This window comes from Aquarana catesbeiana, linkage group LG01 (assembly GCF_042186555.1).
Source record: "Aquarana catesbeiana isolate 2022-GZ linkage group LG01, ASM4218655v1, whole genome shotgun sequence".
Lineage (NCBI taxonomy): Eukaryota > Metazoa > Chordata > Amphibia > Anura > Ranidae > Aquarana > Aquarana catesbeiana.
Genome location: NC_133324.1, coordinates 571,414,286 through 571,440,000, shown reverse-complemented (window position 1 = coordinate 571,440,000; position 25,715 = coordinate 571,414,286). Strand labels below are relative to the sequence as shown.

At 41.6% G+C, this 25,715-nt stretch overlaps 1 protein-coding gene across 1 annotated transcript in view; it reads right to left on the bottom strand.

The window, feature by feature from the left end:
- Nucleotides 1–25,715, bottom strand: part of FRAS1 (Fraser extracellular matrix complex subunit 1) — an 830,295-nt gene that overhangs the window by 515,175 nt on the left and 289,405 nt on the right. The window contains exons 8-9 of the mRNA XM_073597432.1: nucleotides 16,686–16,787; nucleotides 15,005–15,196 (exon numbers count right to left, since the gene is read on the bottom strand). Coding sequence (XP_073453533.1) covers nucleotides 15,005–15,196; nucleotides 16,686–16,787 — 294 coding nt within the window. The remainder of the gene's footprint in view (nucleotides 1–15,004; nucleotides 15,197–16,685; nucleotides 16,788–25,715) is intronic.

Genomic DNA, 25,715 nt, shown 5'->3' with positions numbered 1-25,715 from the left:
TTGTATGTGGACGTGGGGAAGAATGGCCGGATGTCCGATGGTGGAGTCATCGCCCAGACGGAGTTTTACAGGCGTCTCCAGAATGGCAGCTTGGACTTGCCAGCTCCAGAGGACAATGTGGAAGGACTCCCATTCGTGTTCGTTGCTGATGAAGCGTTTGCGCTGGGGGACCACCTGATGCGGCCATTCCCAATGAGGACCCTCACCCCGGAACAGAGGGTTTTTAATTACCGGCTGGCCAGAGCCCGAAGAGTGGTGGAGAACACATTTGGAATCCTGGCCAGCCGGTTCCGCCTATTTATGACACCCATCCATATGGCGGAGTATAAACTGAACCATATAATACTTGCGTGCTGTGTTCTCCATAACTTTTTAAGGAAACATTCGGCCAACTATGCTGGCTCAGTTGGGCCTGAGGCCGGAATGATACATCAAACCACACTGATGGCGCTTGAAAGCGGCCGTCCTGGCTTGCCCTCCCTGAGTGCCCGTGATGTCCGGTTACGATACCAGGAGTTCTTTGCGGTTAGGGGGGCCATCAATATGCCAGACAACTGCTTGTGTTTGTTTTAGCTGACCCTGACAGAAATGTTTGGAGTGCAGAAAATGGCGTGATTGTGTAACCTTATACAAAGCACTGTTGGCTGTTATTTACTAAATGCAAAAACACATTTCACTACAAGTGCACTTGCAACTGCACTGAAACTGCACTTGTAGTGCAAAGTGGATTTGCCCTTAGGAAATAACCCCCATTTTCTCATCAAACAACAATTACATCACCCCAAAAGTGTTGTAGCGTTGAGACAATAATCCACACATTCTTGATTAACAATCTTTTTAATACCTGCACAATCACATGTGCATTTACCAAAGGTTTTTCACACAAACCAACATGTTTGTTGTATACCAATTTTTGTGGTGGCATTATCCAAAATCAAAATGTCCATTTTATAGAAAACAGGCCTGTGTAAAACCAACAAGAAAGACACAAATCTTGATCTTACAAAGTTCACATTTGGTAGAACTTGAAGGCAATATCAGACATGAGTATTTAGGAACTGTGTTTGATATTGCGTTCAGATGGGGGGAAATCACCACTGGAAAAGCCAAATTTGGAAGATGCACACAAATTTCCCAATGTCAACATGTGCTACCTGCCATCACGGGGGATCAAGGGATGTGTTTTGGGGGAGCAAGCCCTTCCTCACCGCTACTTTATTATTGAGGAAGGGGTTGCACCCCCAAAACGCGTCCATTGATCTCCCGTGATGGCAGATAGCACATGTTGACACACTGTGTGCATCCTCCAAATTTGGCTTTGGGAAAAATCACAAAAACATTTAGCACATTGTAGCACACAAAAGAAGAAAGTGATTTGGAGGGGTTTTAAACTCGCCCCAAAACATCAATGATGTTTTTATATTTTGGAATAACATCATTGATGTTTTGCTTGATGATTTCCAATTGTAAATTACACCCCATGATCTCCCCGATCAGGATCTGGGCACTTTCGGATGTGAAAGGATCTTCATCCACAACCTCACGATCACCTAAAAAGAGAGGAACCCCAAAATAAATTTGGTTTAAAAAAAATGCTGCCATCCATCTCTTATCTGAGCCTGTGGTCGCAGACACTCACCTGTTGTGGTGACTAGTTCCACCACGTCTTCTTCCTCCTGCTCAGCTTGTGTTGGGGGGATTTCCCCTTCTTCCAGGGGGGGGGGGGCTCTGGTCTCCTCAGATGAGGGGTGTCCTCCGAGTCTTTTCTCCCCTATGTGAAACAAAATGGTATAATTAGCACACAGATATTTAACCGCTTGCCATCCGGAGGACGTCATATGACGTCCTCGACTTTCGGGGCTTATATCTGAATGATGTCTGAGGCTACAGACATCATTCAGATACCGGCATTTTCAGCCGGCGATTCCGTACACCATAAGAATGATCATAGCGGCTGTTCCGCCGCTTGATCGTTCTTACGGGCGGCGGGAGAGGACGTCCCCCCCCTCCCGCCGCCCTCCGGTGCTTCTACCGACTCACCTCAGCGATCGGTGAGTCGGACAGCGGATCCGCCGGTGCCGGATGTTCACCATAGAGATTTCCGGCGGACCAGATGGTCGCCGGAGTCTCTATGATCGTTCGGAGGCCGGGCGCGATGTTATGACGTCACGCCCGGCCTCTGCATTCAAAAAAACGGCGCCGCTTCGGCTGTGAAGCGGCGATCGTTTTATTTATTTTTTTTTTTTAGGCTTCCCAGCCTAGAGGCGAGATGTGGGGTCTTATTGACCCCATATCTCACTGTAAAGAGGACTGATCGTGTCATATTCCTATATGTAATAGGAATAAAAGTGATCAAAAAAAAAAAAAATTTTTTTAAAGTGTAAAAATAAAAATTTTTAAGTAAAATTAACAATAAAAAAAAAAAAAAATTTTTAAAGCGCCCCTGTCCCCGTGAGCTCGCACGCAGAAGCGAACGCATACGTAAGTCCCGCCCACATATGAAAACGGTGTTCAAACCACACATGTGAGGTATCGCGAACGTTAGAGCGAGAGCAATAATTTTGGCCCTAGACCTCCTCTGTAACTCAAAACATGTAACCAGTAAAAAATTTTAAAGCGTCGCCTATGGGGATTTTTAAGTACCAAAGTTTGGCGCCATTCCACGAGCGTGTGCAATTTTGAAGCGTGACATGTTAGGTATCTATTTACTCGGCGTAACTTCATCTTTCACACAATGCAAAAAAATTTGGCTAACTTTGCTGTTTTGTTTTTTTTGAAAAATTGCTGCGCAAATACCGTGCAAGATAAAAAGTTGCAATGACTGCCATTGTATTCTCTAGGGTCTCTGCTAAAAAAACATATATAATGTTTGGGGGTTCTATGTAATTTTATAGCAAAGAAATGATGATTTTTGACATGTAGGAGCGAAGTGTCAGAAATGGCCTGGATGCGAAGTGGTTAATGTCAGAACTATAAATAGGAAACATTGCTTGGAAGTGGGGTACAATTGTCAATTTTAGCAGAGTTCCAAGTTGTAATTTGTTGAATGCCCTTTGTCAACCTGCAATACTTTACCTGTTTAGTGTGAGCTTCACAGATGTAGCCCCCCCTATAGTATACACTGGAGCACCTGTGTGGCCCCCCTAATAAAAATGGCGTTTTTGTGTCCCACACTAGTGCTCCAGTGTCCAGATGTGAAAACATCTGCTGAGTGTCCTCTCCTTACACAGAATCTAGTTTGCATTTCATTCTAGTAACAAAGCCATCTACACAACCCAATTCTTTGAAGACAAGTATAGGGCGTCAAAATGGTGGCCAAATGCATATGGGCTAAACAATGGTATTTTATATTTGGAACGAAAAATGTTTGATCCGAACGAATAATGTGCCCATGAACATGAAAGTTGCCATTTTAAACTGTACAACAGTTCCTAAAAGCACATGGAGCAGCACGAACGTAATAAACACAAAAAGAATAGGAACACAGCACAACTACTTACTTTTTTGCAGCACTCTCCGGATCTTTCTGTACTGCTCATGTTCTCGTAATTTCAGGTCCGACCACCGCTTCCTGAGCTGATCTTTCGATCGTCGTACCCCGAATTTCCGGTGCAGACTCCTGACCACTTTCGCCATGATCTTGGCCTTTCGGACATTGGGGTTGGGGTAAGGCCCATACTTTCCATCATAGTCGGCCTTCTTCAGGATGTCCACCATCTACAACATCTCCCCAAAGGACATATTTGTGTCCTTAAATCTCCTTCTGGATCGGGACGTTTCAGGCTCCGGCCTTTCCTCCTCCTCCTCGTTGCTCCAATTATCACGATCATGCTGTCTATCCGCCATGTGCTCTTCCCCCACTGCGCCGAACGAAAAGGGGCGGGGAATAGACTAGAAAGAACGTCGGGCGGGCGGAGTTATACGCATGCGCAGTGTGTATAAAGCGTAACACACGTGTGTCTTACGTAAGATCTGTGAGCGGAGGAAGGAGCATCGGCGACGCCGATCGTGATAACGAAGGTAAGATCTAAACTTGGGCCTATACTGCTTCGAAATGGAAGCCTATATTGTAACAAGATTAGGGGAGTTTGGCCTTACATTAGGGTTTGTCTTGTGTTGTGTCTTGCAGAGAAAATGGATGGGTTCAACGACCACAATTTCCTGCCCCTGTTCATAGACAAGTACAGGGAGCTGCCCTGTCTGTGGCAAGTGAGACACCCCCACTATAACCACAAACAGAAGAGGCAGGCAGCGCTGGAGAAACTGCTGGAGTTGGTGAAGCCGGTGGTCCCCACAGCAACCATCCCTTATTTAAAAGCTAAAATTGATGGCCTGAGGAGCACTTATCTTAGGGAGCGCAAGAAGGTCACAGATTCCCAGAGATCCGGAGCAGCAGCAGATGACGTTTATGTCCCCAGACTGTGGTACTATGAGAGACTGCGATTTCTGTCAGACCACACTGAAGTCAGGGAATCCCTCTCCACTCTTCCTTCCACGCTTTCTTCCACCCCAGCTGAGGCTTCCGATGTCCAACCTGGGACTACCAGCCAGGAAGAAGTGGAGGAGCCCAGCTGGAGTCAGGTATAGCATTCTTCCTCAGATTTCTGGTCAATAAATAAATGATGTTTACTAGATTTTATTATTGATCACTAATTGCTGATTGAAAAAAGTGTTTTACATATCAATAGACAGTAGTGGGCACCCAAAATTGGGACAAGAATGAAAAATGCTGGGCTCAGAAGGATAGTCAGTTATATTTGTTAACATTCAATTTGCAGCAGTCAGGAGGTGAAAATTGTGTGTGATTGATGAAAAAAAAAATAAAAGTATGTCCCTTTTTCATACACAGGAAGACCTCAGCCAGGAGGAGGTTGTAGAATGTGGCAGTCAGGAGGAGGCGGGGATTAGTGGCAGCCAGGAGGAGGCGGGGCTAAGTGTCAGCCAAGAGAAGCCTGGGACCAGTCGCAGCCTGACTGAGTCTCAGGTCCCTCCCTTCCGCCTGCCACATAAACGAGCCAGGAAGACGACTCCGAGTCCCGTGCAGGATTCAGCATTCAGGCTGATCCAGGAGGCTTCTGCGTCCCTCAGAGCCTTACCAACTCCTGAAGAGGCCTTTGTCTGCATGGCTGCCACCAAATTGCAGGGCATGCAGGAGGGCCAACGCAGGCTCTCTGAGGACCTTATTTATAAAGTCCTACGTAAGGGGGTGAGTGGGGAACTAACACCCAAGACGGATGTCATTGAGATGGACGATCCTCCTCCTCCTCCTCCTCCTGCTGCCACAACTCCACCACCAGAGCCACCACGTGGAAGGAGGCGTGGAAAGAAGACCAGAGAGTGATGACCCTGGGTTCAGTCTGGTCTGACAGAAGATGCAGTCTCTCGTATGACCACAGCCTGGGGACACAGATGTCATCTGCTGCTTTCCGGATCTCTGGGACTTCTGGACCACACTGCCCTCCCTTAGATAAGGACTCCTCAGGCCACCAATTTGGCTTTTAAATAATTGATGTCTGCCCTGGGGTTACGAGGCTTCACCCACTTATGCAGTTTCTCCAGCGTTGCCTCCCTCTTTGTTTATAGTTGTGAGCCTTTGATAAATTTTTTGTGGAAATTCTACTCTCCTGTGTGTGTTTTCATCCAAAAAGGACAGTTTGTTGGTGAGGATTTAGGTACATTTCTAACATAAAATGTGAAATTAACAAGAGACAACAACACCAAACAATCTCCTACAGATTAAATAGAACAACATATCAATGGTGTTATGGGAACTTGTCACAAAAAACACACTCAAACATTTTCGGGAGTACAAATCAAAATCGCAAAAATAAAAAAAAATAAAATAGAAACACAAAAAAAGAATCTACATTAAAGCCCAAAAATATATAAAAAATATACAAAAATATGTTGTCAGATGTGAGAAAGCAAAATATATTGAGGGAATCCCGATAAATAGTAACGAAAGAAGTTTGTGAGAAGTGTGTGTGAATATGAGCAGCAAAACTACTTAATTCTTGTCACGTTATAAAGAAGAAGAGAGTGCGCTGTATTAAACCATTTTTAACATTGCAGCGTGACGAAAGTGCTGTATCCATTGCAAATGCTAAGTTTACCAGAATGAGCTGTCCCGTCTCGGAATTTCTTCTGAGCATGCGTGGCACTTTGTCCGTCGGAACAGGCCACACACGGTCGGAATTGACGCGATCGGATTTTGTTGTCGGAAAATTTTATCTCCTGCTGTCCAACTTTGTGTGTCGGAAAATCCGATGGAAAATGTCTGATGGAGCCCACACACGGTCGGAATTTCCGACAACACGCTCCGATCGGACATTTACCATCGGAAAATCCGACCGTTTGTACGGGGCATTAGTGTACTCCGTTTATTGGTCAAAAGTAGTGAGTAAAAATACAGCACTAACTAGCGCAATACATAAAACTGTAATTGTTTAAAAAAGCCAATCAGTAGATCAGCAGCATAGAGGTGGCAGCGGGTGACGCCCGCAAAACAAGCTCCACCCCCCATATGAGGCGTTACGTCCTGATTGGACTTCGTCAGCATGGGGTCACAGTTTTATGTATTGCGCTAGTTAGTGCTGTATTTTTACTCACTACTTTTGACCAATAAACGGAGTACACTTAAAGCGGAGCGCCGCCGAAAAATTTTTTTTTAAAAGTCAGCAGCTACAAACACTGCAGCTGCTGACTTTTAAAACATGGACACTTACCTGTCCAGGGCGCCCGCGATGTCGGCACCCGAGGCCGAAGCGTCTCTCCGTCCTCGGGTGCTGCCACCTCCATCTTCGGTAAGGGAATCAGGAAGTGAAGCCGTGCGGCTTCACTTCCCGGTTCCCTACTGCGCATGCGCGAGTCGCGCAGCGCAATACGGATGGTCCCTGCTGCCTCTGGGACCCGTGTGTTTCCCAGCAGGCAGCGGGGAGGGAGCAGGAAGTGGCGTAAATAACCGCAGATTCTGCGGCTATCTATGCCGGAAGTGGGTACAGATACCTGTAATATACAGGTATCTGTACCCCCCTCCCCCCTGAAAGGTGCCAACTGTGTCACCGGAGGGGGGGAGGAATCTGATGAGTGGAAGTTCCACTTTTGGGTGGAACTCCACTTTAAAGTGTTTCCTTTGTCTTTTTGGAGCGCTGCATACTATCACTTTACTGGCCTTTGGAGGTTTCCCTTTCTGTTTCTGGGTTTCCCTGCTGGACAGGAGCTCCATACAATGTGATTGAGGACTGCTCAAGCCTTACGGGAGGTTTGCAACATCCCTGTGGGGATACAAGTGCTTTTGACCTTCTGTGGTAGGGAGGTCCACCATCTCTGGTAAGCGTATCTGGGCTTATTTAGTGAAGGATTTTGTCACTTTACATCAGAAGGACTTTCCCATTTTCTCCAAGAGGGATCCTGTTATTCCTTCTGTCCGGTCATTGGAGTTCCCATCAGGATTGGACTATCTCTTTTTCTTTTTCCTTTTATTTTGTTTTATGCGCTGCACAAAAATGTGAATTTTTCCCAAAAAAGTGCGCTTGTAAGACCGCTGCGCAAATACGGTGTGAAAAAAAGTATTGCAATGACCTCCATTTTATTCTCTAGGGTGTTAGAAAAAAAACAATATATAATGTTTGGGGGTTCTAAGTAATTTTCTAGCAAAAAAAACTGTTTTAAACATGTAAACACCAAAATCTCAAAACGAGGCTGGTCCTTAAGTGGTTAAGTACTGGGTGCAGCAGGAAGTCCAGTGGTCTAAGTCATAATCCACCTTAAAGTGGTTGGAAAGTCTAAAAGTTTTTTACCTTAATGCTTTCCTTTCATTAAGGTAAAAAATGTTTGGGTGTCAGTATCGCCCCCTCATCCCCTCTTTACTTACCTGAGACCTCATTCGATCCAGCACCGTGCATGTCTGCAGATCTTTTCTCCCCTCACTTCCGGGTCTCGCTGGTTTTGCTGGGGCACCGAGAGCCATTGGCTCCCAGTGCCGTCAATCAAAGCCAGTGACCAGGAAGTGGGGGACGGGGCCGAGTCCTGCTGTCTACGTCAATGGACGCAGCCGAGGGACTCGCATGAGTGCCCCCATGGGAAGCCGCTAGAGATTCCATTGCACAGACTGGGTAAATAGAAAAATGTTTTTTTTTTCTTTTTTTAATGTACCTAAATAACCCCTTTAAGAACGCTTGGTGGAGAACTGGGAGCAGAGCTACAGGCATAAATATGCATTGTATCTCTTTAATGTACCAAAAAGATGAAACAATGTCTATATAATAGCTTTAAACTCCTTTAACCACTTAAGGACCAAGCCTATTTTTCAAGCTCAGTGTTTACAAGTTAAAAAAAAGTTTTTTTGCTACAAAACTACTTAGAACCCCCAAACATTATACTTTTTTTTTCTAACACTCTAGAGAATAAAATGGCGGTCATTGCAATACCTTTTGTCACGCCGTATTTGCGCAGCTGTCTTACAAGCACACTTTTTTGGGAAACAAATCACTTTTTTGAATTAAAAAATAAGACAACAGTAAAGTTAGCCCAATTTTTTTTTTTATATTGTGAAAAATAACGTTACGCTGAGTAAGTTGATACCCAACATGTCACGCTTCAAAATTGCGCCCGCTCATGGAATGGCGTCAAACTTTTACCCTTAAAAAACTCCACAGGTGACGTTTAAAAAATTGTTCAGGTTGCATGTTTTGAGTTACAGAGGAGGTCTTCGGTTAGAATTAGTGCTCTTGCTCTACCGATCACGGCAATATCTTACATGTGTGGTTTGAACGTTTTGATATGCGGGTGCTGTTCACGTATGCGTTCGCTTCTGCGCGTCTGCGCATGAGCTCATTGGGACGGGGCGCTTTAAAAAATGGGTCACTTTTATTCCTATTACAAGGAATGTAAACATCCCTTGTAATAGAAAAAAGCATGATAGGTCCTCTTAAATATGAGATCTGGGGTCAAAAAGTCCTCAGATCTCATATTTGAACTTAAATGCAATAAAAAAAAAAATTATTTATAAAAACAAAAAAATGGCCCTTTAAGACGTATGAGCAAAAGTGACGTTTTGACGTCGCTTCCGTCCTGCTATGGTATGGAGACGGGTGGGGGACATCTTACCCTCACTTGTATCCATACCACAGAAGGAGAAGGACCTGATCGCCTCCGCCGCTACCGATGGCTCCGTTAAGCGGCGGGAGGCCCCTCTCCCGCCGCCGATAATGGTGATCTCGTGGCCAATCCGCCGCAGAGACCACCCCATCATTGTAAATAGAACCGCCCACTGAAAAGATGGATACCTCGGTTGTGGCAGCAGCTGCTGCCGTTACCCAGATATCCATCTTTAAAGTGCCGACATATATATACAGTGGGCGGTCGTTAAGAAACTAAATTCCCAAGTCATTAGCAAAGCATTGGTGGTTTTATTTTATTTTTTGTCTGTGTGATTTTTGACCAGGTAGCAGCCTTTTATAACTTTAACCCTCTTGTCATTTCCCTTCTACTTTTAACTGAAGTTAGAGTGGACCTTCATCTACAAACAGCACTTCCTCTCTTATGATTTCCTTCCCTTTCTCTTTACAGATTTGGATTTTCTTTTTAACATGAAAGTGGATGCACTTCCTGAATACTTGCCTAGGCGAGGATGACTTGTCCAGCCTCCTGCCGCCTTCTCAAATGACTATATCATATGTCAGGAGGCAGTATTACTGTGTACTGGCAGAGAACCGTGGTGGTCTGTGCACACGTGGTGGGGAGACCTGGCAGAGACCTGCAGTGTGTCTGCACATATGCAGGATCTTGTTTCAGGATGGCGATGTGGGAGCAGAGTGGCAAAGAAAAATTTTGGGCTGGAAGGAAGACATTATTGGGCTCCTTAGCGCAGTAATTATGTTTTTTTTCATTTATATACAGGGACAATTATCAGGGATTAGAAACAAAATTTTAACTAGGTAGGGTGAAGTTGCTTTTTAGGTTCAGTGATGAAAAAAGTCCATGCATACATGCCCAGATCTGTGAAAAAGCAGCATAGGTTAGAGACTTAAGCCTAGTACACACTGCTAGGTTTTTTTTCATTCAACCCAGCAGGCTTAATGAAGAAAAACTGATTGCTCAGGTCGGAGCCGCTGTACTAACAATCCGATGTTAATACAGTGATCTCCTCTGCTGTGCTATTGTGTTCTGACAGGGGGATGGCCCACCTGCCAGAACACTCCAGTCAGCGCTCTCAGTCATTGGCTGAGAGAGCGTATTGGGAGACAGACGGCAGACCTTTTACGGTCATGCCCATTTGAACGGCTGGCTTCTGTCGGACCGGCTACAGTACACACGGGCCAAATGTGGGCCAGTTTATATTGAACCGCCAGACATTCGGCCCGGAGTACGGGGCTTTAGAGTAGTGAAATGCTGGGGAGCATTAACATGCTTTTTATTTTAATATTTTTTTTTAAGTCATTAGGAAGAAAATACTAGAAAGTATAACATTCTCTACCTGTAAAATGCACTTATTATCTATGTCACAAAAATCATGGTCCATAAGCTACAACAATAAACTTTTTTTAGTTACTCCTATTTGGTGTAGGTACTATTGAAAGCTTTTTATAAATTAGTTCAATTAGTGCAAAAAAAAAATACCTAGCATTTACGTGGAAAGGGGATCAGCAACCCATGTGCAAGGACGCTTAAACTAGCTGTTCTTAAAACTAACACTGGTCAAAGTAGAAATGAGCATATTTTTCATTTGTTTCTAGTTGTGTTATGTAATATTGTCTATAAATTGCATAGGAAAAAAAATAATTTTTGCAAGACCATATTGCCAAAAGAAACCCTTTTTTTGTCCTGAATATATATATATATATATATATATATATATATATATATATATATATGTATATGTATTCCCATGTTATCTTATGCAATTATGAAGTTATTGATGAATCAACAAACCCATAGCAGAAATGTTAACACTGCTCCTGTCTATATGGGGTATACAGGTATAAAGAGCTGATCTGGCTAATATAGTTTTTTATAGCTGAGCAAAAAAAAAAAAAAAAAAACAACAAACAACATAGAGTATAAAATAACAAGATACGATTCTGTAATGAAAACAGAACCACAAACTCAGATGGTAACTATGTATCATGAATGGTCTGCCACTATCATTCTGGAAGTCATTATAATTTACCCCATATGGAAATTCATATTTGTTAATCTAGAATGTGTGTTTAAAATAACTGCAAAATGATATTCCATTGCAACAACTGAATAAACTATAGTGTCAAGTAAAGTTTAAGGAAATGCTTTCATGAGCTTAAGTATTTTTAGAGATATTCCTCTGGTATGTTGGTATAATTTTGGAACCACTAAAATTGACTTTGCTGGCTCAAGAGAAAATAGTTACACGTTGTGTAGTTCATGCGCTTCTATGAAACTCAGTCATCATCCGCACATACATATAGTACAAATTGATAATTGTTGAAGCATAGTATCAGCTCTTTCAATCTTTCCTGAATTTAGGTTTATTAATGCAAGGCAGAACAATTATCAACTTTCTGAATAGTATTTACTACCTCTCAATTCCCTTTTGAATAAGGAAGCTGTAGATTCTAGAGTCTTGAATGATCTAATGCTCTAGAATAATACAATGTAGCCTATGTGAAATGCTAAAGCATTACTTGCTGCCATGTAACATCTTTAAAAGAGAAGTATGGGTTTTGGCTTTTTTGTAGATTCATACTTAACTAGGTGGATGCAGCATCAGTCTGATGCTGCATCTCCCCCCCCCCCCCCCCCCCAGCTCCAACACTGAGAACTGAGTGATCAAACACCGCCAATCACTCGGTTCTCACAGCTCCCTAAACAGAGAGCTGGCAACTGTCAGTCATCGCTGTCGTCTCTCCCTCGCCCTCGTTCATTGGAGTGCTGGGCTGTGAAGGGGGCAGGAGTGGCGTCTCACTGAGAGGCTGAGCCAGGTGCCAGTCCAGGCTCCTGGGTGGATCCCGACCATATGGTTGTGATCTTTCCCGAGCCTGGACTGGCTCTGTGACGTTAGCAGACGGGACTTCAGCACACTGTCTACTGAAAACAGGTCACAGGAGTGCAGAACCGACTGCACTCCTGTGATCCACAGGAGAAGTACAGCCAAATGAGCTTTGGCTGTACTTCTCCTTTAAGTGCCATTTTATGCTTATAATAACATTTTATTGACAACTTTAGGAGGATATATATGTTTGACCCTCACAGAATTAAGCAAAACTTGAACATTTTTGTTTGCAGGTACAAGTGGTACCTGCATTTTCAAAAATATCACATAACTCTGTCATACAATATTACATTTGTCCAAAAATTGATAAAAGGCTGATTGACATTTTAGGTCTTGCTTAGACAGGTTAAGCTCATTCACCATCTGTGAGATTTTAGGCAGTGTTCCATCCTGGTTTTAAATGATCTTCTGATGTTGGTCGCTCAAAGAGAGCAAATCATTCATTGAGCTTGCACTTTCAATTGAAAGCCAGTTGTCGCAGGTAATGCATGAGGCAGCACAAAACACATTTATCAATTCCGTCACACAGCTCGACAATGCTAAACAGGAGCACTGAGGCAGGTTTACTATAATTAGACAACCTAATTAATACGTTTCCCCTCGTCTGCTCTAAAATAGCACTGAGACAGAATAAAAACTGCCCCTGACCACTTCTTAATTGTGTATCTGTTTTAAAAGAAAACTACCTCATCCTGATGACAACCTGTTTTATCTTAAGTGATTAATCTGTTAAAGACCTGTGAAATTGTGTTGCAGTTTGCTGCACAAGATTACTGTCGTGGGGGTTTGCAAATGTAAATAAAAACTGTTGCATAGACTTTGTTAACTGGCAAAAAGCCTGACTGGCATCTAAATTTGCCATAATTTGCTTAATAAATGCCTCATATTAAATGATTCCCTATGCACATGATGTACTGAATGGTTCAACTCAATTTCCTATTTACCCCTAAATCAGGAGTTCATTGTTCAACCAGAATGTACATTCACCTGTGAACAAGGTTAAACACTGTATGCTCCGTATCTAACATACAGTATACACTGTTGAATTTAACATAACTTGCATAGTACGTGTGTACAGATGTCCTCCTGAACCATCAATAGGACATCATGTTATTCATTCATTCATAAAATATTAATAGAAAATCCTTCTTGACAGCTGTGGGGAAGTATTTCTTCAACATATTGCCTAAAATATTTCTGGCAAGCTGCTCAGAGGACCGCTGTTCTTTTTAAAGAGTTGCAGAGAAGCAAGCTATGAATGCTGCCTATGCTATGCTAAAATTGGCATTATTCTCATAACTAAGTAAAGCTGCATAGAATTGCTACATAATCTAACACAAGTTACTAAGATATGTTTACTTAGCAATGAAAGCTGTATTCTACTTAAACACACATGGCCTTAGTCTAAGTGCAAAGGGTAATGACTATGTACAATAAGCAATAACCTATAACAACTAGTCATGTTAAATTTTATGTTTTTACTTAAAAATGTAATTCCCCCCCGGTTAAATGTGATTTCATCCTTCTCTTACCTTGTTCCCTGGGTTCAGCTGAAATAGCATACCCACCCAACCAAAGAATCTGTCGTTCCCTTGATCTGCCACAAGCCATCTTTCTCTCTGGCGTCATCAGGAGGTCAGCTGTCTATTATTGGTCCCAGCAGCTGGCCCCCTGATGACGCTCCACCACTCATGCATAGTGTGCTCTACACATTACCAAAGCCTACTGCCATGCATGACATTGATATCCTGGGGGCTTCTGGTGGGAGACGATGGGGGGGGTCATTCTAGCCTAGGCGAGCAAGGAAGCATTGGATGCACATCGTAGAAAATAGTGTTTTTTTGTTGCGATATGCTGAAAGGGGGGCAGTTAGGTAAGAGCGAAGGTCCACTTTAAAAAAAAAAACGTATATTGTTATCATTGTTTACCTGCCTTTGTGCTCCGTTAAATCAAAACCACCTTTATACTGTAGTGTTTAATACACACAGATACAAATTAAAAATCAAAACTTGTTCTTATGGTGTTACTTCACCTTTTCAGAAAAAAAATTAAAGGTGAACTTACACCCTACACCCACCCCAGTCCCAACTGTCCTTACCTCCTGTGGGTGATGCGCTGTCAGTGCCCAAGCAGCCAGTGTAGCCTTCCAAAGCTTTCATTCTGCAAGGCTTCCAGGATGGCACAGCCCACTGATCTGGCACTGAACAATCAGAAATGTGCTGATCTGTCCCAGAAGCCCTAGAGAATGCAGAGGGAGAAGAGCAGGAATTTTAAAACCCCGGGAGTGCTACACCGAATGCATGGACACTGACAGTCCATACCATACAGAAGGTAAGTACAACGGGGCCCGGGGATGGGGAAGGTGTAGGATGTTAGTTCACCTTTTCATTTTTTTAAAAAAAGGTAAACACTATATATAAAGAAGGTCTATTTCTATCTATAAAGAATCCCAACACAATTTAATAGAAACAATTCTCTGTGTGAAAACACTTGCTGTTAAGGATCCTTATGCTGCTGACCGTCACTGTATGGCTGCTCTTCATCCTCTTCTTGTCATAGTATGAATGCCTGAGTCACACAAAAATATGTGAAATCTGGCATTCGCTGCATCCCTTTCAAGACTGATGGGCTATCCTTGTCCCATTTAACCACTAGAAGATTCTGTGCTTTTAGGAAATATATGATCTGATCTGCAAACAAAGGGGCAAACCTTGTAATGGGAATGCTGAGGGTGCCAGCTTACAGACAGTAACACCTCTCCTGAGAGTTATTCTTTATTCATGTGCACCTGATTATTGTGGTTGTAAGACAAGAGAGTTTGTTTGCATACTTATGCAAGTCACAACAGGTCCAACAGTTTTATGACAACATATTTTAACAAATTTGCAGCATGGCCATGCAAGTGTATATTGCACTTTTGGCTACCTCTGAAGTTGTTCTTTAATGCTGTTATTTAGGAGTCAGAACCAAACTTACCCATGAGCACTCCACTTTGGAACACTGTGCTGGATAGCAAAGCACTTTCCCTCGATCACACAGGCAGTAGTCACAGTGACTTCCATTCCAGAGCTCTCCATGGTACCTGATGGATCCATTCACTGTGCAGCTCCCTTTACTGGACACACACTCCTCACAGCACTGACGCGGTTGCTTTATTTTGGTTTGGCCCTAACAACATAAGAAAAATAACTAATGTCATTTACAAACCTATATACAACCTTGGGTGTACACCAAACTCATTTATTTCATGTTGGTCAGTTTTATTAAATAGGCATTTTGATGTGATGCCAGTCATAAATCAGAAGAAGTTGAAATAAATAGATTATCCCCTGGAGGTAGAACTTTGGGAAGAAAGTGAAAGGAGATTTAAATAAGGAAGTTGACTGGTTTTATGGATAATTTTGTACTCCTGTGTAATTTTTATAATGCAATAAAATAAAGAATATAAAAAAAAATAGATTATCCCATCCACACAAAACACTCATGTATTTAAGCAGCCACAACACCTGCGGCTGCTTGAATACCTGAACAGTGACTGCATCTGACTGGATGCTGTCATTGTTTGGCCAACAATTTTCCACCCCGATCCTTTGATTTTTCAATTGAAGTTTGCCGAGCCAGGTGGTACCTATAGGTACCTCGAATTCTGGACGATTTTGCAGGAATTGAACTGTGTATGGCCAACTTTAGTCTCAAGGCAAATGCTTAATGAATATATATTATAAATGTCCATCAATAATGATGGTAAAAAGTATATGTGGCCTCCCCTGTGTCAAATTAAAAATACCCATACGCAAAAAAAATGTCTATATGCTTTTTCTAATATGTTGGCATGATTGCCTGCAGTGAAAGTTCAATCCAGGGAATGGATCTCAGTCAGTACACAGGTAATGATTTTCTGATCGATTTAACCTGTACGTATGGGTGTGTGTATACTTGAATATTCAGAGGAAAAATTGTGTTTTGGTAGTTAAATGTTGGATAACAGCCCAAAAACATAGTCAAGGTAACGGATACCTTTGGATGAATTAATTACACACATTAATGGACTTATTTGAATGTGTAAACAGCAATAATGATGTGCAAAATACATCTATCTATATCAGGGTTCTCCAAACTTTCTAAGCAAAGGGCCAGTTTACTGTTCTTCAGGCTTTAGGGGGTCAGACTGTGGCCAGTGTGAGTAGAAAATGCCCCATCATTGGTATTAATGGTAGGAATAGTGCCCCATTGATGGTGTCTGTAGGGGGAATGGTGCTCTATCACTGGTGTCAGTTGGTGGAATAGTGCCCCAAGGGCCAGATAAAGGCAAGCAAAAGGCCATATCTGGCCCCCTGGCCGCAGTTTGGAGACCACCGATCTATATCAACACTTTCATTTGTAGCTTCTGATGCATCACTGTCAGTTACTTCAATTCAAAATGTTTATTGGGTTTTAGATCAAGATCGCTGTATCTTTTCTACACTAAGCTAAATACACATTTTTATACAGTTAAGATGACACTGCAGATGAAAACTTCCACTTGCTTTAACTTTAGTTAAACTCTTAATGAAAACTTTAGGATTTCATAGGGTCCAGGCACATTACAAATGAAAAAACACAACCTGTCTCCAGGTCATGGTAATATATTCCCACTAAGAAACACTGGTTACATTACCTTGTAACATGTAAGTGATGAACAGGTCTTAGTATGGCACTTGACCTCTCCTTTATCACAAATACAGGTAGAACAAGGATTTTTCTTCCACTGTACACCATGCTGAACAGAGAAAAGTAGATGTGAGCATTTTAAAGAACATAGCTTCTAAATGCTTTAACAAACCAATTTTAGTACAACCTTCCTTAAGAAAAATAAAAGTTTGGCTCAATAAGGATTCATTTTTAAAGAGGTATTAAACTAGAAATTTGAAAAACCACTGACTAGTACAGTTTTTATAACAGAAGAGACCCTAGTAGCCTTTTCCCTTCTCCCTGCCTGTGTGCAATAATGCATACTGAGTCACACTTGTGCAGCTCAGTGTATATTTATGGCATCGCTCTGTGCCATGTTGAAGTGACTCCCATTTGCATGCATGGAAGTGACAACACTGTGACCCAGCTATTCATGCAGCTGAAAAGAGTGAGCCCGGAAGGAAGACAGGGCGAAAATGTAAGTTCCTGGAACCAGCTGGAGCACTGACACTACAACAATTGAAAGCTTTGTTTGACAGGTAACTCTGCCACAATGTGGTAATATGCAGTGCATATTAGCATATTATGGCATAAACCTCTTGGGGGCCCATTTAAAAAAAATATTCAGCTTTAGGTGCAGCCGAGTTTAATTTTGCTTTAGGTTTATTTGCAATTTTGCAGTTATTTTTCACCCTAATGAACCTTGTCTGTACCGTGCTGGCAGAACTTTATAATCAGTTGTAATCTAGATGTGCACACTGTCTGTCCTAACAAAGACACTGGGTTGTACATCCTTAAGCCCCGTACACACGATCAGAATATTATACAAAAAATACTGCTTTCGAAGTGCGATAATCTGATCGTAAGCTTTTGTCCAAAAATTTCCAAAGGGTCAAACATGAACATTTTTCTCGTACAATACCAGATTGTACAATTTTTGTTTAACTACTTCAATACAGGGCATTTTCACCCCCTTCCTGTCCAGGCTAATTTTCAGCTTTCAGCGCTGTAACATTTTGAATGACAATTTTGCGGTCGTGTGCCATTGTAATGAAATTAAATTTTGATAATTTTTTCCCCACAAATAGAGCTTTCTTTTGGTGGTATTTGATCACCTCTGCGGTTTTTATTTTTTGCGCTATAAACAAAAAAAGACCGTGAATTTTGGAAAAAAAAAAATATTTTTTACTTTTTGCTATAATAAATATCCCAATTTTAAAAAAAAACAAACAAATGTTTTCCTCAGTTTAGGCCGATATGTATTCTTCTACATATTTTTGGGAGAAAAAACCTGCAAAAAGCATATACTGATTGGACTGCGCAAAAGTTATAGCGCCTACAAAATAGGTTATTGATTTATGGCATATTTATTATAATTTTTTTTTGTTCACTAATAATGGTGGCGAATTTTATCAAGAGTGCGACATTGCGCCGGACACATCGGACACTTTTGACACTATTTTGGGACCATTGATTATTATACAGCGATCAGTGCTATAAATATGCACGGATTACTGTGTAAATGTCACTGGCAGGGAAGGGGTTAACACTAGGGAGCGATCAAGGGGTTAAATGTGTTACCTAGGGATTGGTTCTAACTGTGGGGGGAACGGACTGACTAGGGGAGGAGACTATACACTAGGAACACACGATCGGTCTCCTATCCCCTGACAGGACGTGGATCTGTGTGTTTACATTCCTGCTCTGTGACAAGCAATCGCGGGTGCCTGGCGGACATTGCGACTGCCGGAAACGCAAATTGACTCCCGAGTGACGTGGCGGGTGTGCACCCCCTACAACCCCGGGAAGCCGAGGACGTCATATGACGCCTGCCCAGGATGGGAGAGCCACTCTGCGGGCGTCATATTACAATGGCTGGGACGGAAAGTGGTTAATCAGTACAGTTTTCGTTTGAAAATACAAAACGAATACATTACATTACTTCAGAATTTTTTTCTGTCGTACGTGAATTTTCAAACTTTAGTAACCTATTTGTTTTCGATATGGAGACTACCATGCAACAAAAAAAAAAAATTATTCATCTGATAAGCTCATCGTGTGTACTAGGCTTTAATCTGTCCCCTAATTGCAAGCTATTTCAATAGAAGCTGCCTATAGTCTTAGGTATAAACCTTCTCCAAAGAAACATGAAAGGTAAGAAATATTTATATTTAAATTATTTGTAGGTATGCTGTTTGAATGAGAATGCATAGCAAAAATATATTGGGGGGGGGGGGGGGGGTCTCAAATGTAACTGCAAAAGTGGAAATACACTTTAAGCTTGAAATCTTAAGTGGCTTACTTATCAATCTCCTTGATACATTGACATCTCTTGCATTGCAGTGAAAGTCATCATTGCAGAGCACAAATGCACAAAATATTTTCTAGGGAGGATAAAATAGCTAGAAATATGACCTTTATCAGCAAATGACACACAGGATTTTGAAGATGTGAGGACATTGTGAATACCACATACCCCCACTGCATTCCTATCTCTAAAAATGCAGCTTGCCAGGGAATGTAGTTTTCAAAGGGCTATCCTACTTGGCTATTCTCATCACAGTAATATTTCCAAACCCTAAATTAAAGATGGCAGCAAGGGAGTATTTCCTTGTCCCAGTTTATACTTTCAGCTGAATTATATATTAATCACAAACACGTACACATTAACACTGCCAGTCTTCAATTAAGGCCCACAAAATGTCTGTTAGGTGCTAAGAAACCAAAATGTCAAAGTTTTATTGGAATTTTTTCCACAAACCATGGAGCTGTACCAATACTTGATTAATGGCAATACATATTCCAAAATCCTTCAGAAACATAATGGAACACAGTAGTATTACTTATATATTACTCCCCTGCTTTAAAGTGTTACTAAACCCACAACGGTACAATCAGTCTGTATATGCAGTAAAGCATGCTTGTTATGTTCACTGTGGAACCTAAGGGGTTAATCCTCTGCATTGTGTAAAAGAATGTAAGAACAGAGCCTTGGGGACAATCTACACATGCTCAGTTTGGTGTGTATTGCTAGAGAGTTTTTTTTCTTGGGAGAGTGCATGTGATCAGCACAGGGCCAATCAGCACTGTCCAGACAGAGGGTCAGGAGTCCTGCAGCCTCATAGGGCAGTCAGAGGAGAAAGAAAACTTCTCCTAAGCAGACACGGATTGAAGTCACAGAACTGCTCTAACTGCTGATGAGAAAAGATATTTAGCAGTTTATATTTACTAAAACAATTGCATTTCAATGTTCTCTTTACTGTGGGAGACCACATAGAGTGAATGCAGGCTCCTGGGTTTAGTAACACTTTAAGGTATCACACATTTCAAAGGTAGACAAAAAAAAATTAGTTACAGTTTAGTGTGGTGAGGGTTAGAACCAATGTGATGCTTTTATTATAGGGACACTATTCTGGTGACAGATATCTAAGAAGTACATTTATGCCGTGTTCACACGAGCGGACTTTTCAGCATCAAAGGTCCGACGGTCTTTCCAACGGACTTTCAACAGAGTTACAACGGACTTTCGAACAACTGGACTTCCCCACACACGAATGGACGGAAGTCCGTTGGTTTGAACGTGATGACGTACGAAGGGACTAGAATAAGGAAGTTCATAGCCAGTAGCCAGTAGCCAATAGCTGCCCTTGTGTCCTTTTTTGTCCCTCGGACTAGCATACAGACGAACATATTTTTCGACCGGACTCGAGTTCGTCGGAAAGATTTGAAACATGTTCCAAATCTAAAGTCCGTCTGATTTTCGACAGAAAAAGTCCGCTGAAGCCCACACACGGTCGGATTGTCCGACGGATTTGTTCCGTCAGACCAGTCCGGTTGTGTGTGTACGGCTTAGCTCTCACTTTGTAGAGAAGTCCTCTTACTCCCTGATGCATCTTTTGAAAAAGATATAAAGTGAAATCTTCCCAAAGGACAAAGACAGCAGTTAATAAAATGGCAGGGGTTTTAACAAAAGTAGTTTTAAATATATACAGTATCTCACAAAAGTGAGTACACCCCTCACAATTTTGTAAAAATTTTATTTTATCTTTTCATGTGACAACACTGAATGACACTTTACTACAATGTAAAGTAGTGAGTGTACAGCTTATATAACAGTGTAAATTTTCTGTCCCCTCAAAATAACTCAACACACAGCCATTAATGTCTAAACCGCTGGCAACAAAAGTGAGTACACCCCTCACTTTTGTGAGATACTGTATATATATATATATATATATATATATATATAATATACACACATATATAATCTGCAAAGCTAAGATACTGAATTAAATATAATTACACATATTTTATAATGCATATCACTTTCTTTTTTTTTCGTTCAACCAGTAAGCTGAACAAAAAATGAACCGATTTCTCCCATCTAAACATTCTATGTGAATGGGAGAATCCATCCCACTAAGCTATTGTATTGTGACAGCGGAAAAAATTCCCCATCAACATATAGTGATCAGTGTTGCTAGCTATAGCCAGCGGCACTAATCAAATGTAAACATGTAGGTGCCCCTCAGGCTCCAGAAGGTTATAGTCCATCGCCAACTCTTAGGAGTGTCCCAGGAACGGAGCTCATCGCAGCTCCGGACGTTAACATGTAGTGAAGAAAATATTCCTTAAGCTGCAAATCACTGCAAATCTGCTATGAAAGAGTATGTGGCAGTCTCAGCCTGGGCTCCAGCCAGGCCGCGCCTCCAATGCGGTTTGCACCGTCCCCTGGAGCTTAGTCAGTGGCACTGATCGTTTGGCCAAAACCCAACAGGCTGGTTGTACACAAGTCGAGTGATAGATGTACAACCAGCCTGCCCATACATGGATCAAAATTTGGCCAGCCCCTGCTGGACTGGCCAAATTTCAATCCATGTTTGGCCAGTGACACTAAACAATATCCCCATCTTCAAAAACATATACACAAACCCATACACAGCCACTACTTTATGGCCCTGTAATTTATTTTTTATGAAAAGGTTTTTTCTGCCTTCTTGTAATGCCTTTTGTAAGATCTTGAGCCTCTCCTTCTCCCTCTCACTTTTCTTTGTTTGGAATGAGCAGTGCATATGACCGCTACTAATGTGCACTCTTCGTTCACACTATAAATCCCATAGTCCACAGTCCCTAGTTCATTTTGGGAGTGAGCAAGAGAGGGTGGCTATGTTCCTATATACAGTGGGACTATGGAGAATGAACAAAGCCACCCTCTAACAGGAAGCCAGATCAGAGCGGCAAAAAAAGGAATTTGGGGATTTAGAGGAGGCTGAAGGCAATAGAAGGCACTTTCTGAGTTAAGAATACATACTTGAATATAGTTTTTTTTTTTAAATCAGAGTTTATTGTGACTCTAAATGCTAACCTAATTGATGAGTGAAAATCTTTGACTAGAAAGGGATATTTTTCAAAATGACATGTTGAGATCCGTAATATAAACAAGTAACATTTCTATCTATTTTACCTGTAATGAAAGGACAGGTCATTTTCAGTTCAGTAAAGCCATTTATACATGAGATGACACTTGCCAATCCAGCCATTTTTGGCCAGATCCCAGGGGGAATGATCAATGTGACAGGTTAGGAAACTTTTATGATAGATATGATTTCCCCAGTGACAAGTGGCACAGGCAACATCTGGCTGCTCCTCACTCCGCTACCCCCCTCCCCTCTCCCCTAACATAAAAAGGTATATTCGGCTGAGTGTACATATTTATGCTACTCTCTGTAGTGCCTTACAGAGTGTTTAGCCTGATGGCAGCTGGATAATGCCTACATGCCTAATGTTTATGTTCACCCCAAGTGATTGCAATTCCTATTTTATGTACAAACCATCCACTAAATCAACCTGAAAGGCAACACAGCCTACATGATGGGAGCTACAACATTTTTTCTGAGTCAGACTTACTCAGGAGGTGACAGCCTGAAGTGAAAAAATAGCCACATACAACAGCTAACATTTACCGGAATATCTAAATTGGACCTACAGTACAGTATATGAGTATGCATGCAAGACAGGGACCTTAGATTGTAAACTCGAGGAGAGGGACAGATGTAAATGTACATAATGTAAAAGGGCTGCACACATTTATTGGATAATACATTAAATAAATAAAATAAAACATTGAATTATATTAATAAATAAAAAAAAAAAACGTTTTTCACACATATGGTTGTTGCTGCTCTAAAAGGCTTATGCCTTTCTCTCTCTTTCACACACATATATGCTGGTACATATATATCCTAGTGGAGTTGGTTGTTAATTGACTCTGGTAATTACACTATAAATGAACACAAAAAAAATAAACTATTTATATTTCAGCAAACTCTAGCTGTCAGATTTCTGCTGTTAAGTATCTTGCAACAATTATCTTATTATCTTCAAGAAAATCTCCCTTCTGTCACATCTCAGTGTGGGCGTGAAATGTGAGCTTTTGGTGCCAGCACTGATAAGGTAAACACTGGATTTTGGGGTAATGTAGTATAGGGATTTGGTTAAAAGGATAGGTTATGGTCAAAAGTTAATTTTCGGGGAAAGCTTATGGGTAACTCACTACATAAAACTTAAAGTTTAGGTATTAAACCTAAAAGTAAATATTTGTTATATTGGAGTTTACTAATTCTTAGATGTGGTGACCTAATTTGTTTTCTTTTTTTAGGCTTTCTTTCCCATATTTTCACCTAGTAATCTGGCCAGAAAGTCTGTCATTTTTCAGAAGAACAAGCTCTCTTGTAGATGTACAGTAGCAGTTTGTGGAATGAGATAAACTGTTTACCACTGACAGGGGTGCTTACAATGATCAGATTTTATTTCTGTAAAACCTTTTTCCCAAAAGAAAAAAATTGTTGAGCTGGGGCTGTGAGTTGGAATTTGGCTTCTATGGCTGGCCATAGATGAATCAAAATGACAGGTCAAAGCTGGATCTCGATCCAGCTATGGGTAGGTGGGTTATACTGAAGTTGATCTATTGATAGACATTGCTGCAACCAGCCTGTCCATATTTTCTTATGTGATCACTGCTGGCAGCTATAGCTATTAGCAGTGATCATTGCATCCTGACTGTAGGGAAACCTCCCACTGTCAGAATACAACAACATACTGATTGTGTTGATGAGGGAATCGAGTGATTTTCTTTTCTAACCCAAGAAGGGTCAAAGGAACGAAAATTGCATAATCTATGGCATGGGTGCCCAATCTTGGCCCTCCAGCGGTTGCAAAACTACAAGTTCCATGAGGCATTGCAAGGCTGACAGTTACAAGCATGACTCCCAAATGCAGAGGCATGATGGTACTTGTAGTTCTGCAACAGCTGGAGGGCCACAGGTTGAGCACCAATGATCTGTTAGTACATCTTATGCCACGTACACACGAGTGGAATGTCCGACAGAAAAAGTCTTATGTAAGCTTTTCATTGTATATTCCGATCGTGTGTATGCCTCATCTGCCTTTTTTTTTAGAAAATTCTGACGGACCTAGAAATGGAACATGTTCTAAATATTTCTGACGGAACCAATTCCTATCGGGAAAACCGCTCGTCTGTATGCTGTTCCGACGGACCAAAAACGTTGCATGCTCTGAAGCAAGTACGAGACGGAAGTTATCGGCTACTGGCTACTGAACTTCCTATTTCTAGTCCCGTTGTACGTGTTGTACGTCACCGCGTTCTGGACACTCGGACTTTGGTCGGACTTTGGTTTGACCGTGTGTAGGCAAGACCGCTTAAATGGAATTCCGTTGGAGTTCCGTCGGAAAAACCTTCGGAGTTTATTCCGACGGCAAAACCGGTCGTGTGTACAGGGCATTACACTCCCCTCCCCCAGACTGACAATGCTGCTGGCTGCTAGCTGCTGTGTCCCTACTTTTCTCCTTCATCCAGAGTGGGAGCTAATACAGGAGCTGTGTTGCTGGTCAAATCACCAGATGAAAACAGAGGGAAAAAAGCCTAAACATCTAATGATTGGTATGCTGCAATATGTCACATTTTTGGTTTTGGGTTTAATATCGCTTTAAAATATGTTTAATACATCTCTGCGATACCAGCACATTTTCCCTTGTCTGTCTCTTTATAAATTTCTGCAAGTACAGAATAACATATGCCAAAAATCCAGTGAGGTGCTAACTTCCTATATTGAGCTGATAAGGCTGCTTCTGCTCCCGCTGTTGGACTGCACAACACCATCCTTGTGTTATAGAGATGGGTGGGGGGATCCTGTAGTCTAACAGGGAAGAACTTTGTTGGGGATATTAGTGCAGCAGAGACACCGTGTTGTCGGCTCACTACCAAAAGGTAACAGATCACTGGATTTCTGGCAGATCAACAGTTTTTTTTCTGTACTTGTAGCATATATAATGAGACATAACATGGGGAAATGAGCAATAATATGGAGAAGGAATCAATGAACATTTTTTTTATTTGCCAACTATACCCTTTTAGGGCTGAACTTATGGTTTCTATTAAAGATCTATGTTAGTCACTAAATAATCCTGTCATTAGAGAAATACTGAAACAACCATTGCTCGCCATCTTGTGAAAAGGTTACCTGCCTGGCTCTCAATGGCTTTAATACTTTCTGAAACAGTGACCCAGGAAAAGTACTCATTGGTGACCTCAGGTCAGTAACTCAAAGCTCTGAAGGCAGAGGTTAAAATAACAGACAGGTTTTCTTCACTGCTACCCCCATATCAATCAACTAACCAGTCAATCAATTCTGTCACAATGAAGCTCTCCTTACTTATTTCTCCTCTCTCTGGGCGGTCAAACATAGTGGTAGAGAAGTGAAGGGAAGAAAGATGCAGCTCAGAAATGCAGAACTTAAGGTGGAACTTTATCCATAACAATTTGATAACAATAATGTTCTTTATTAAAGAACATACATTCCACGTTAATAATTATGCTACCACAAATACTGTGCGTTGTAAATTACCTCCAGCATTGATCCTGTTTTTTTCTCACTGGAGGCTGCCATTTTTCTGAAGCACAAAGCCCCTGAGCAGAAGTAAATCAGAAAGTGGAGCC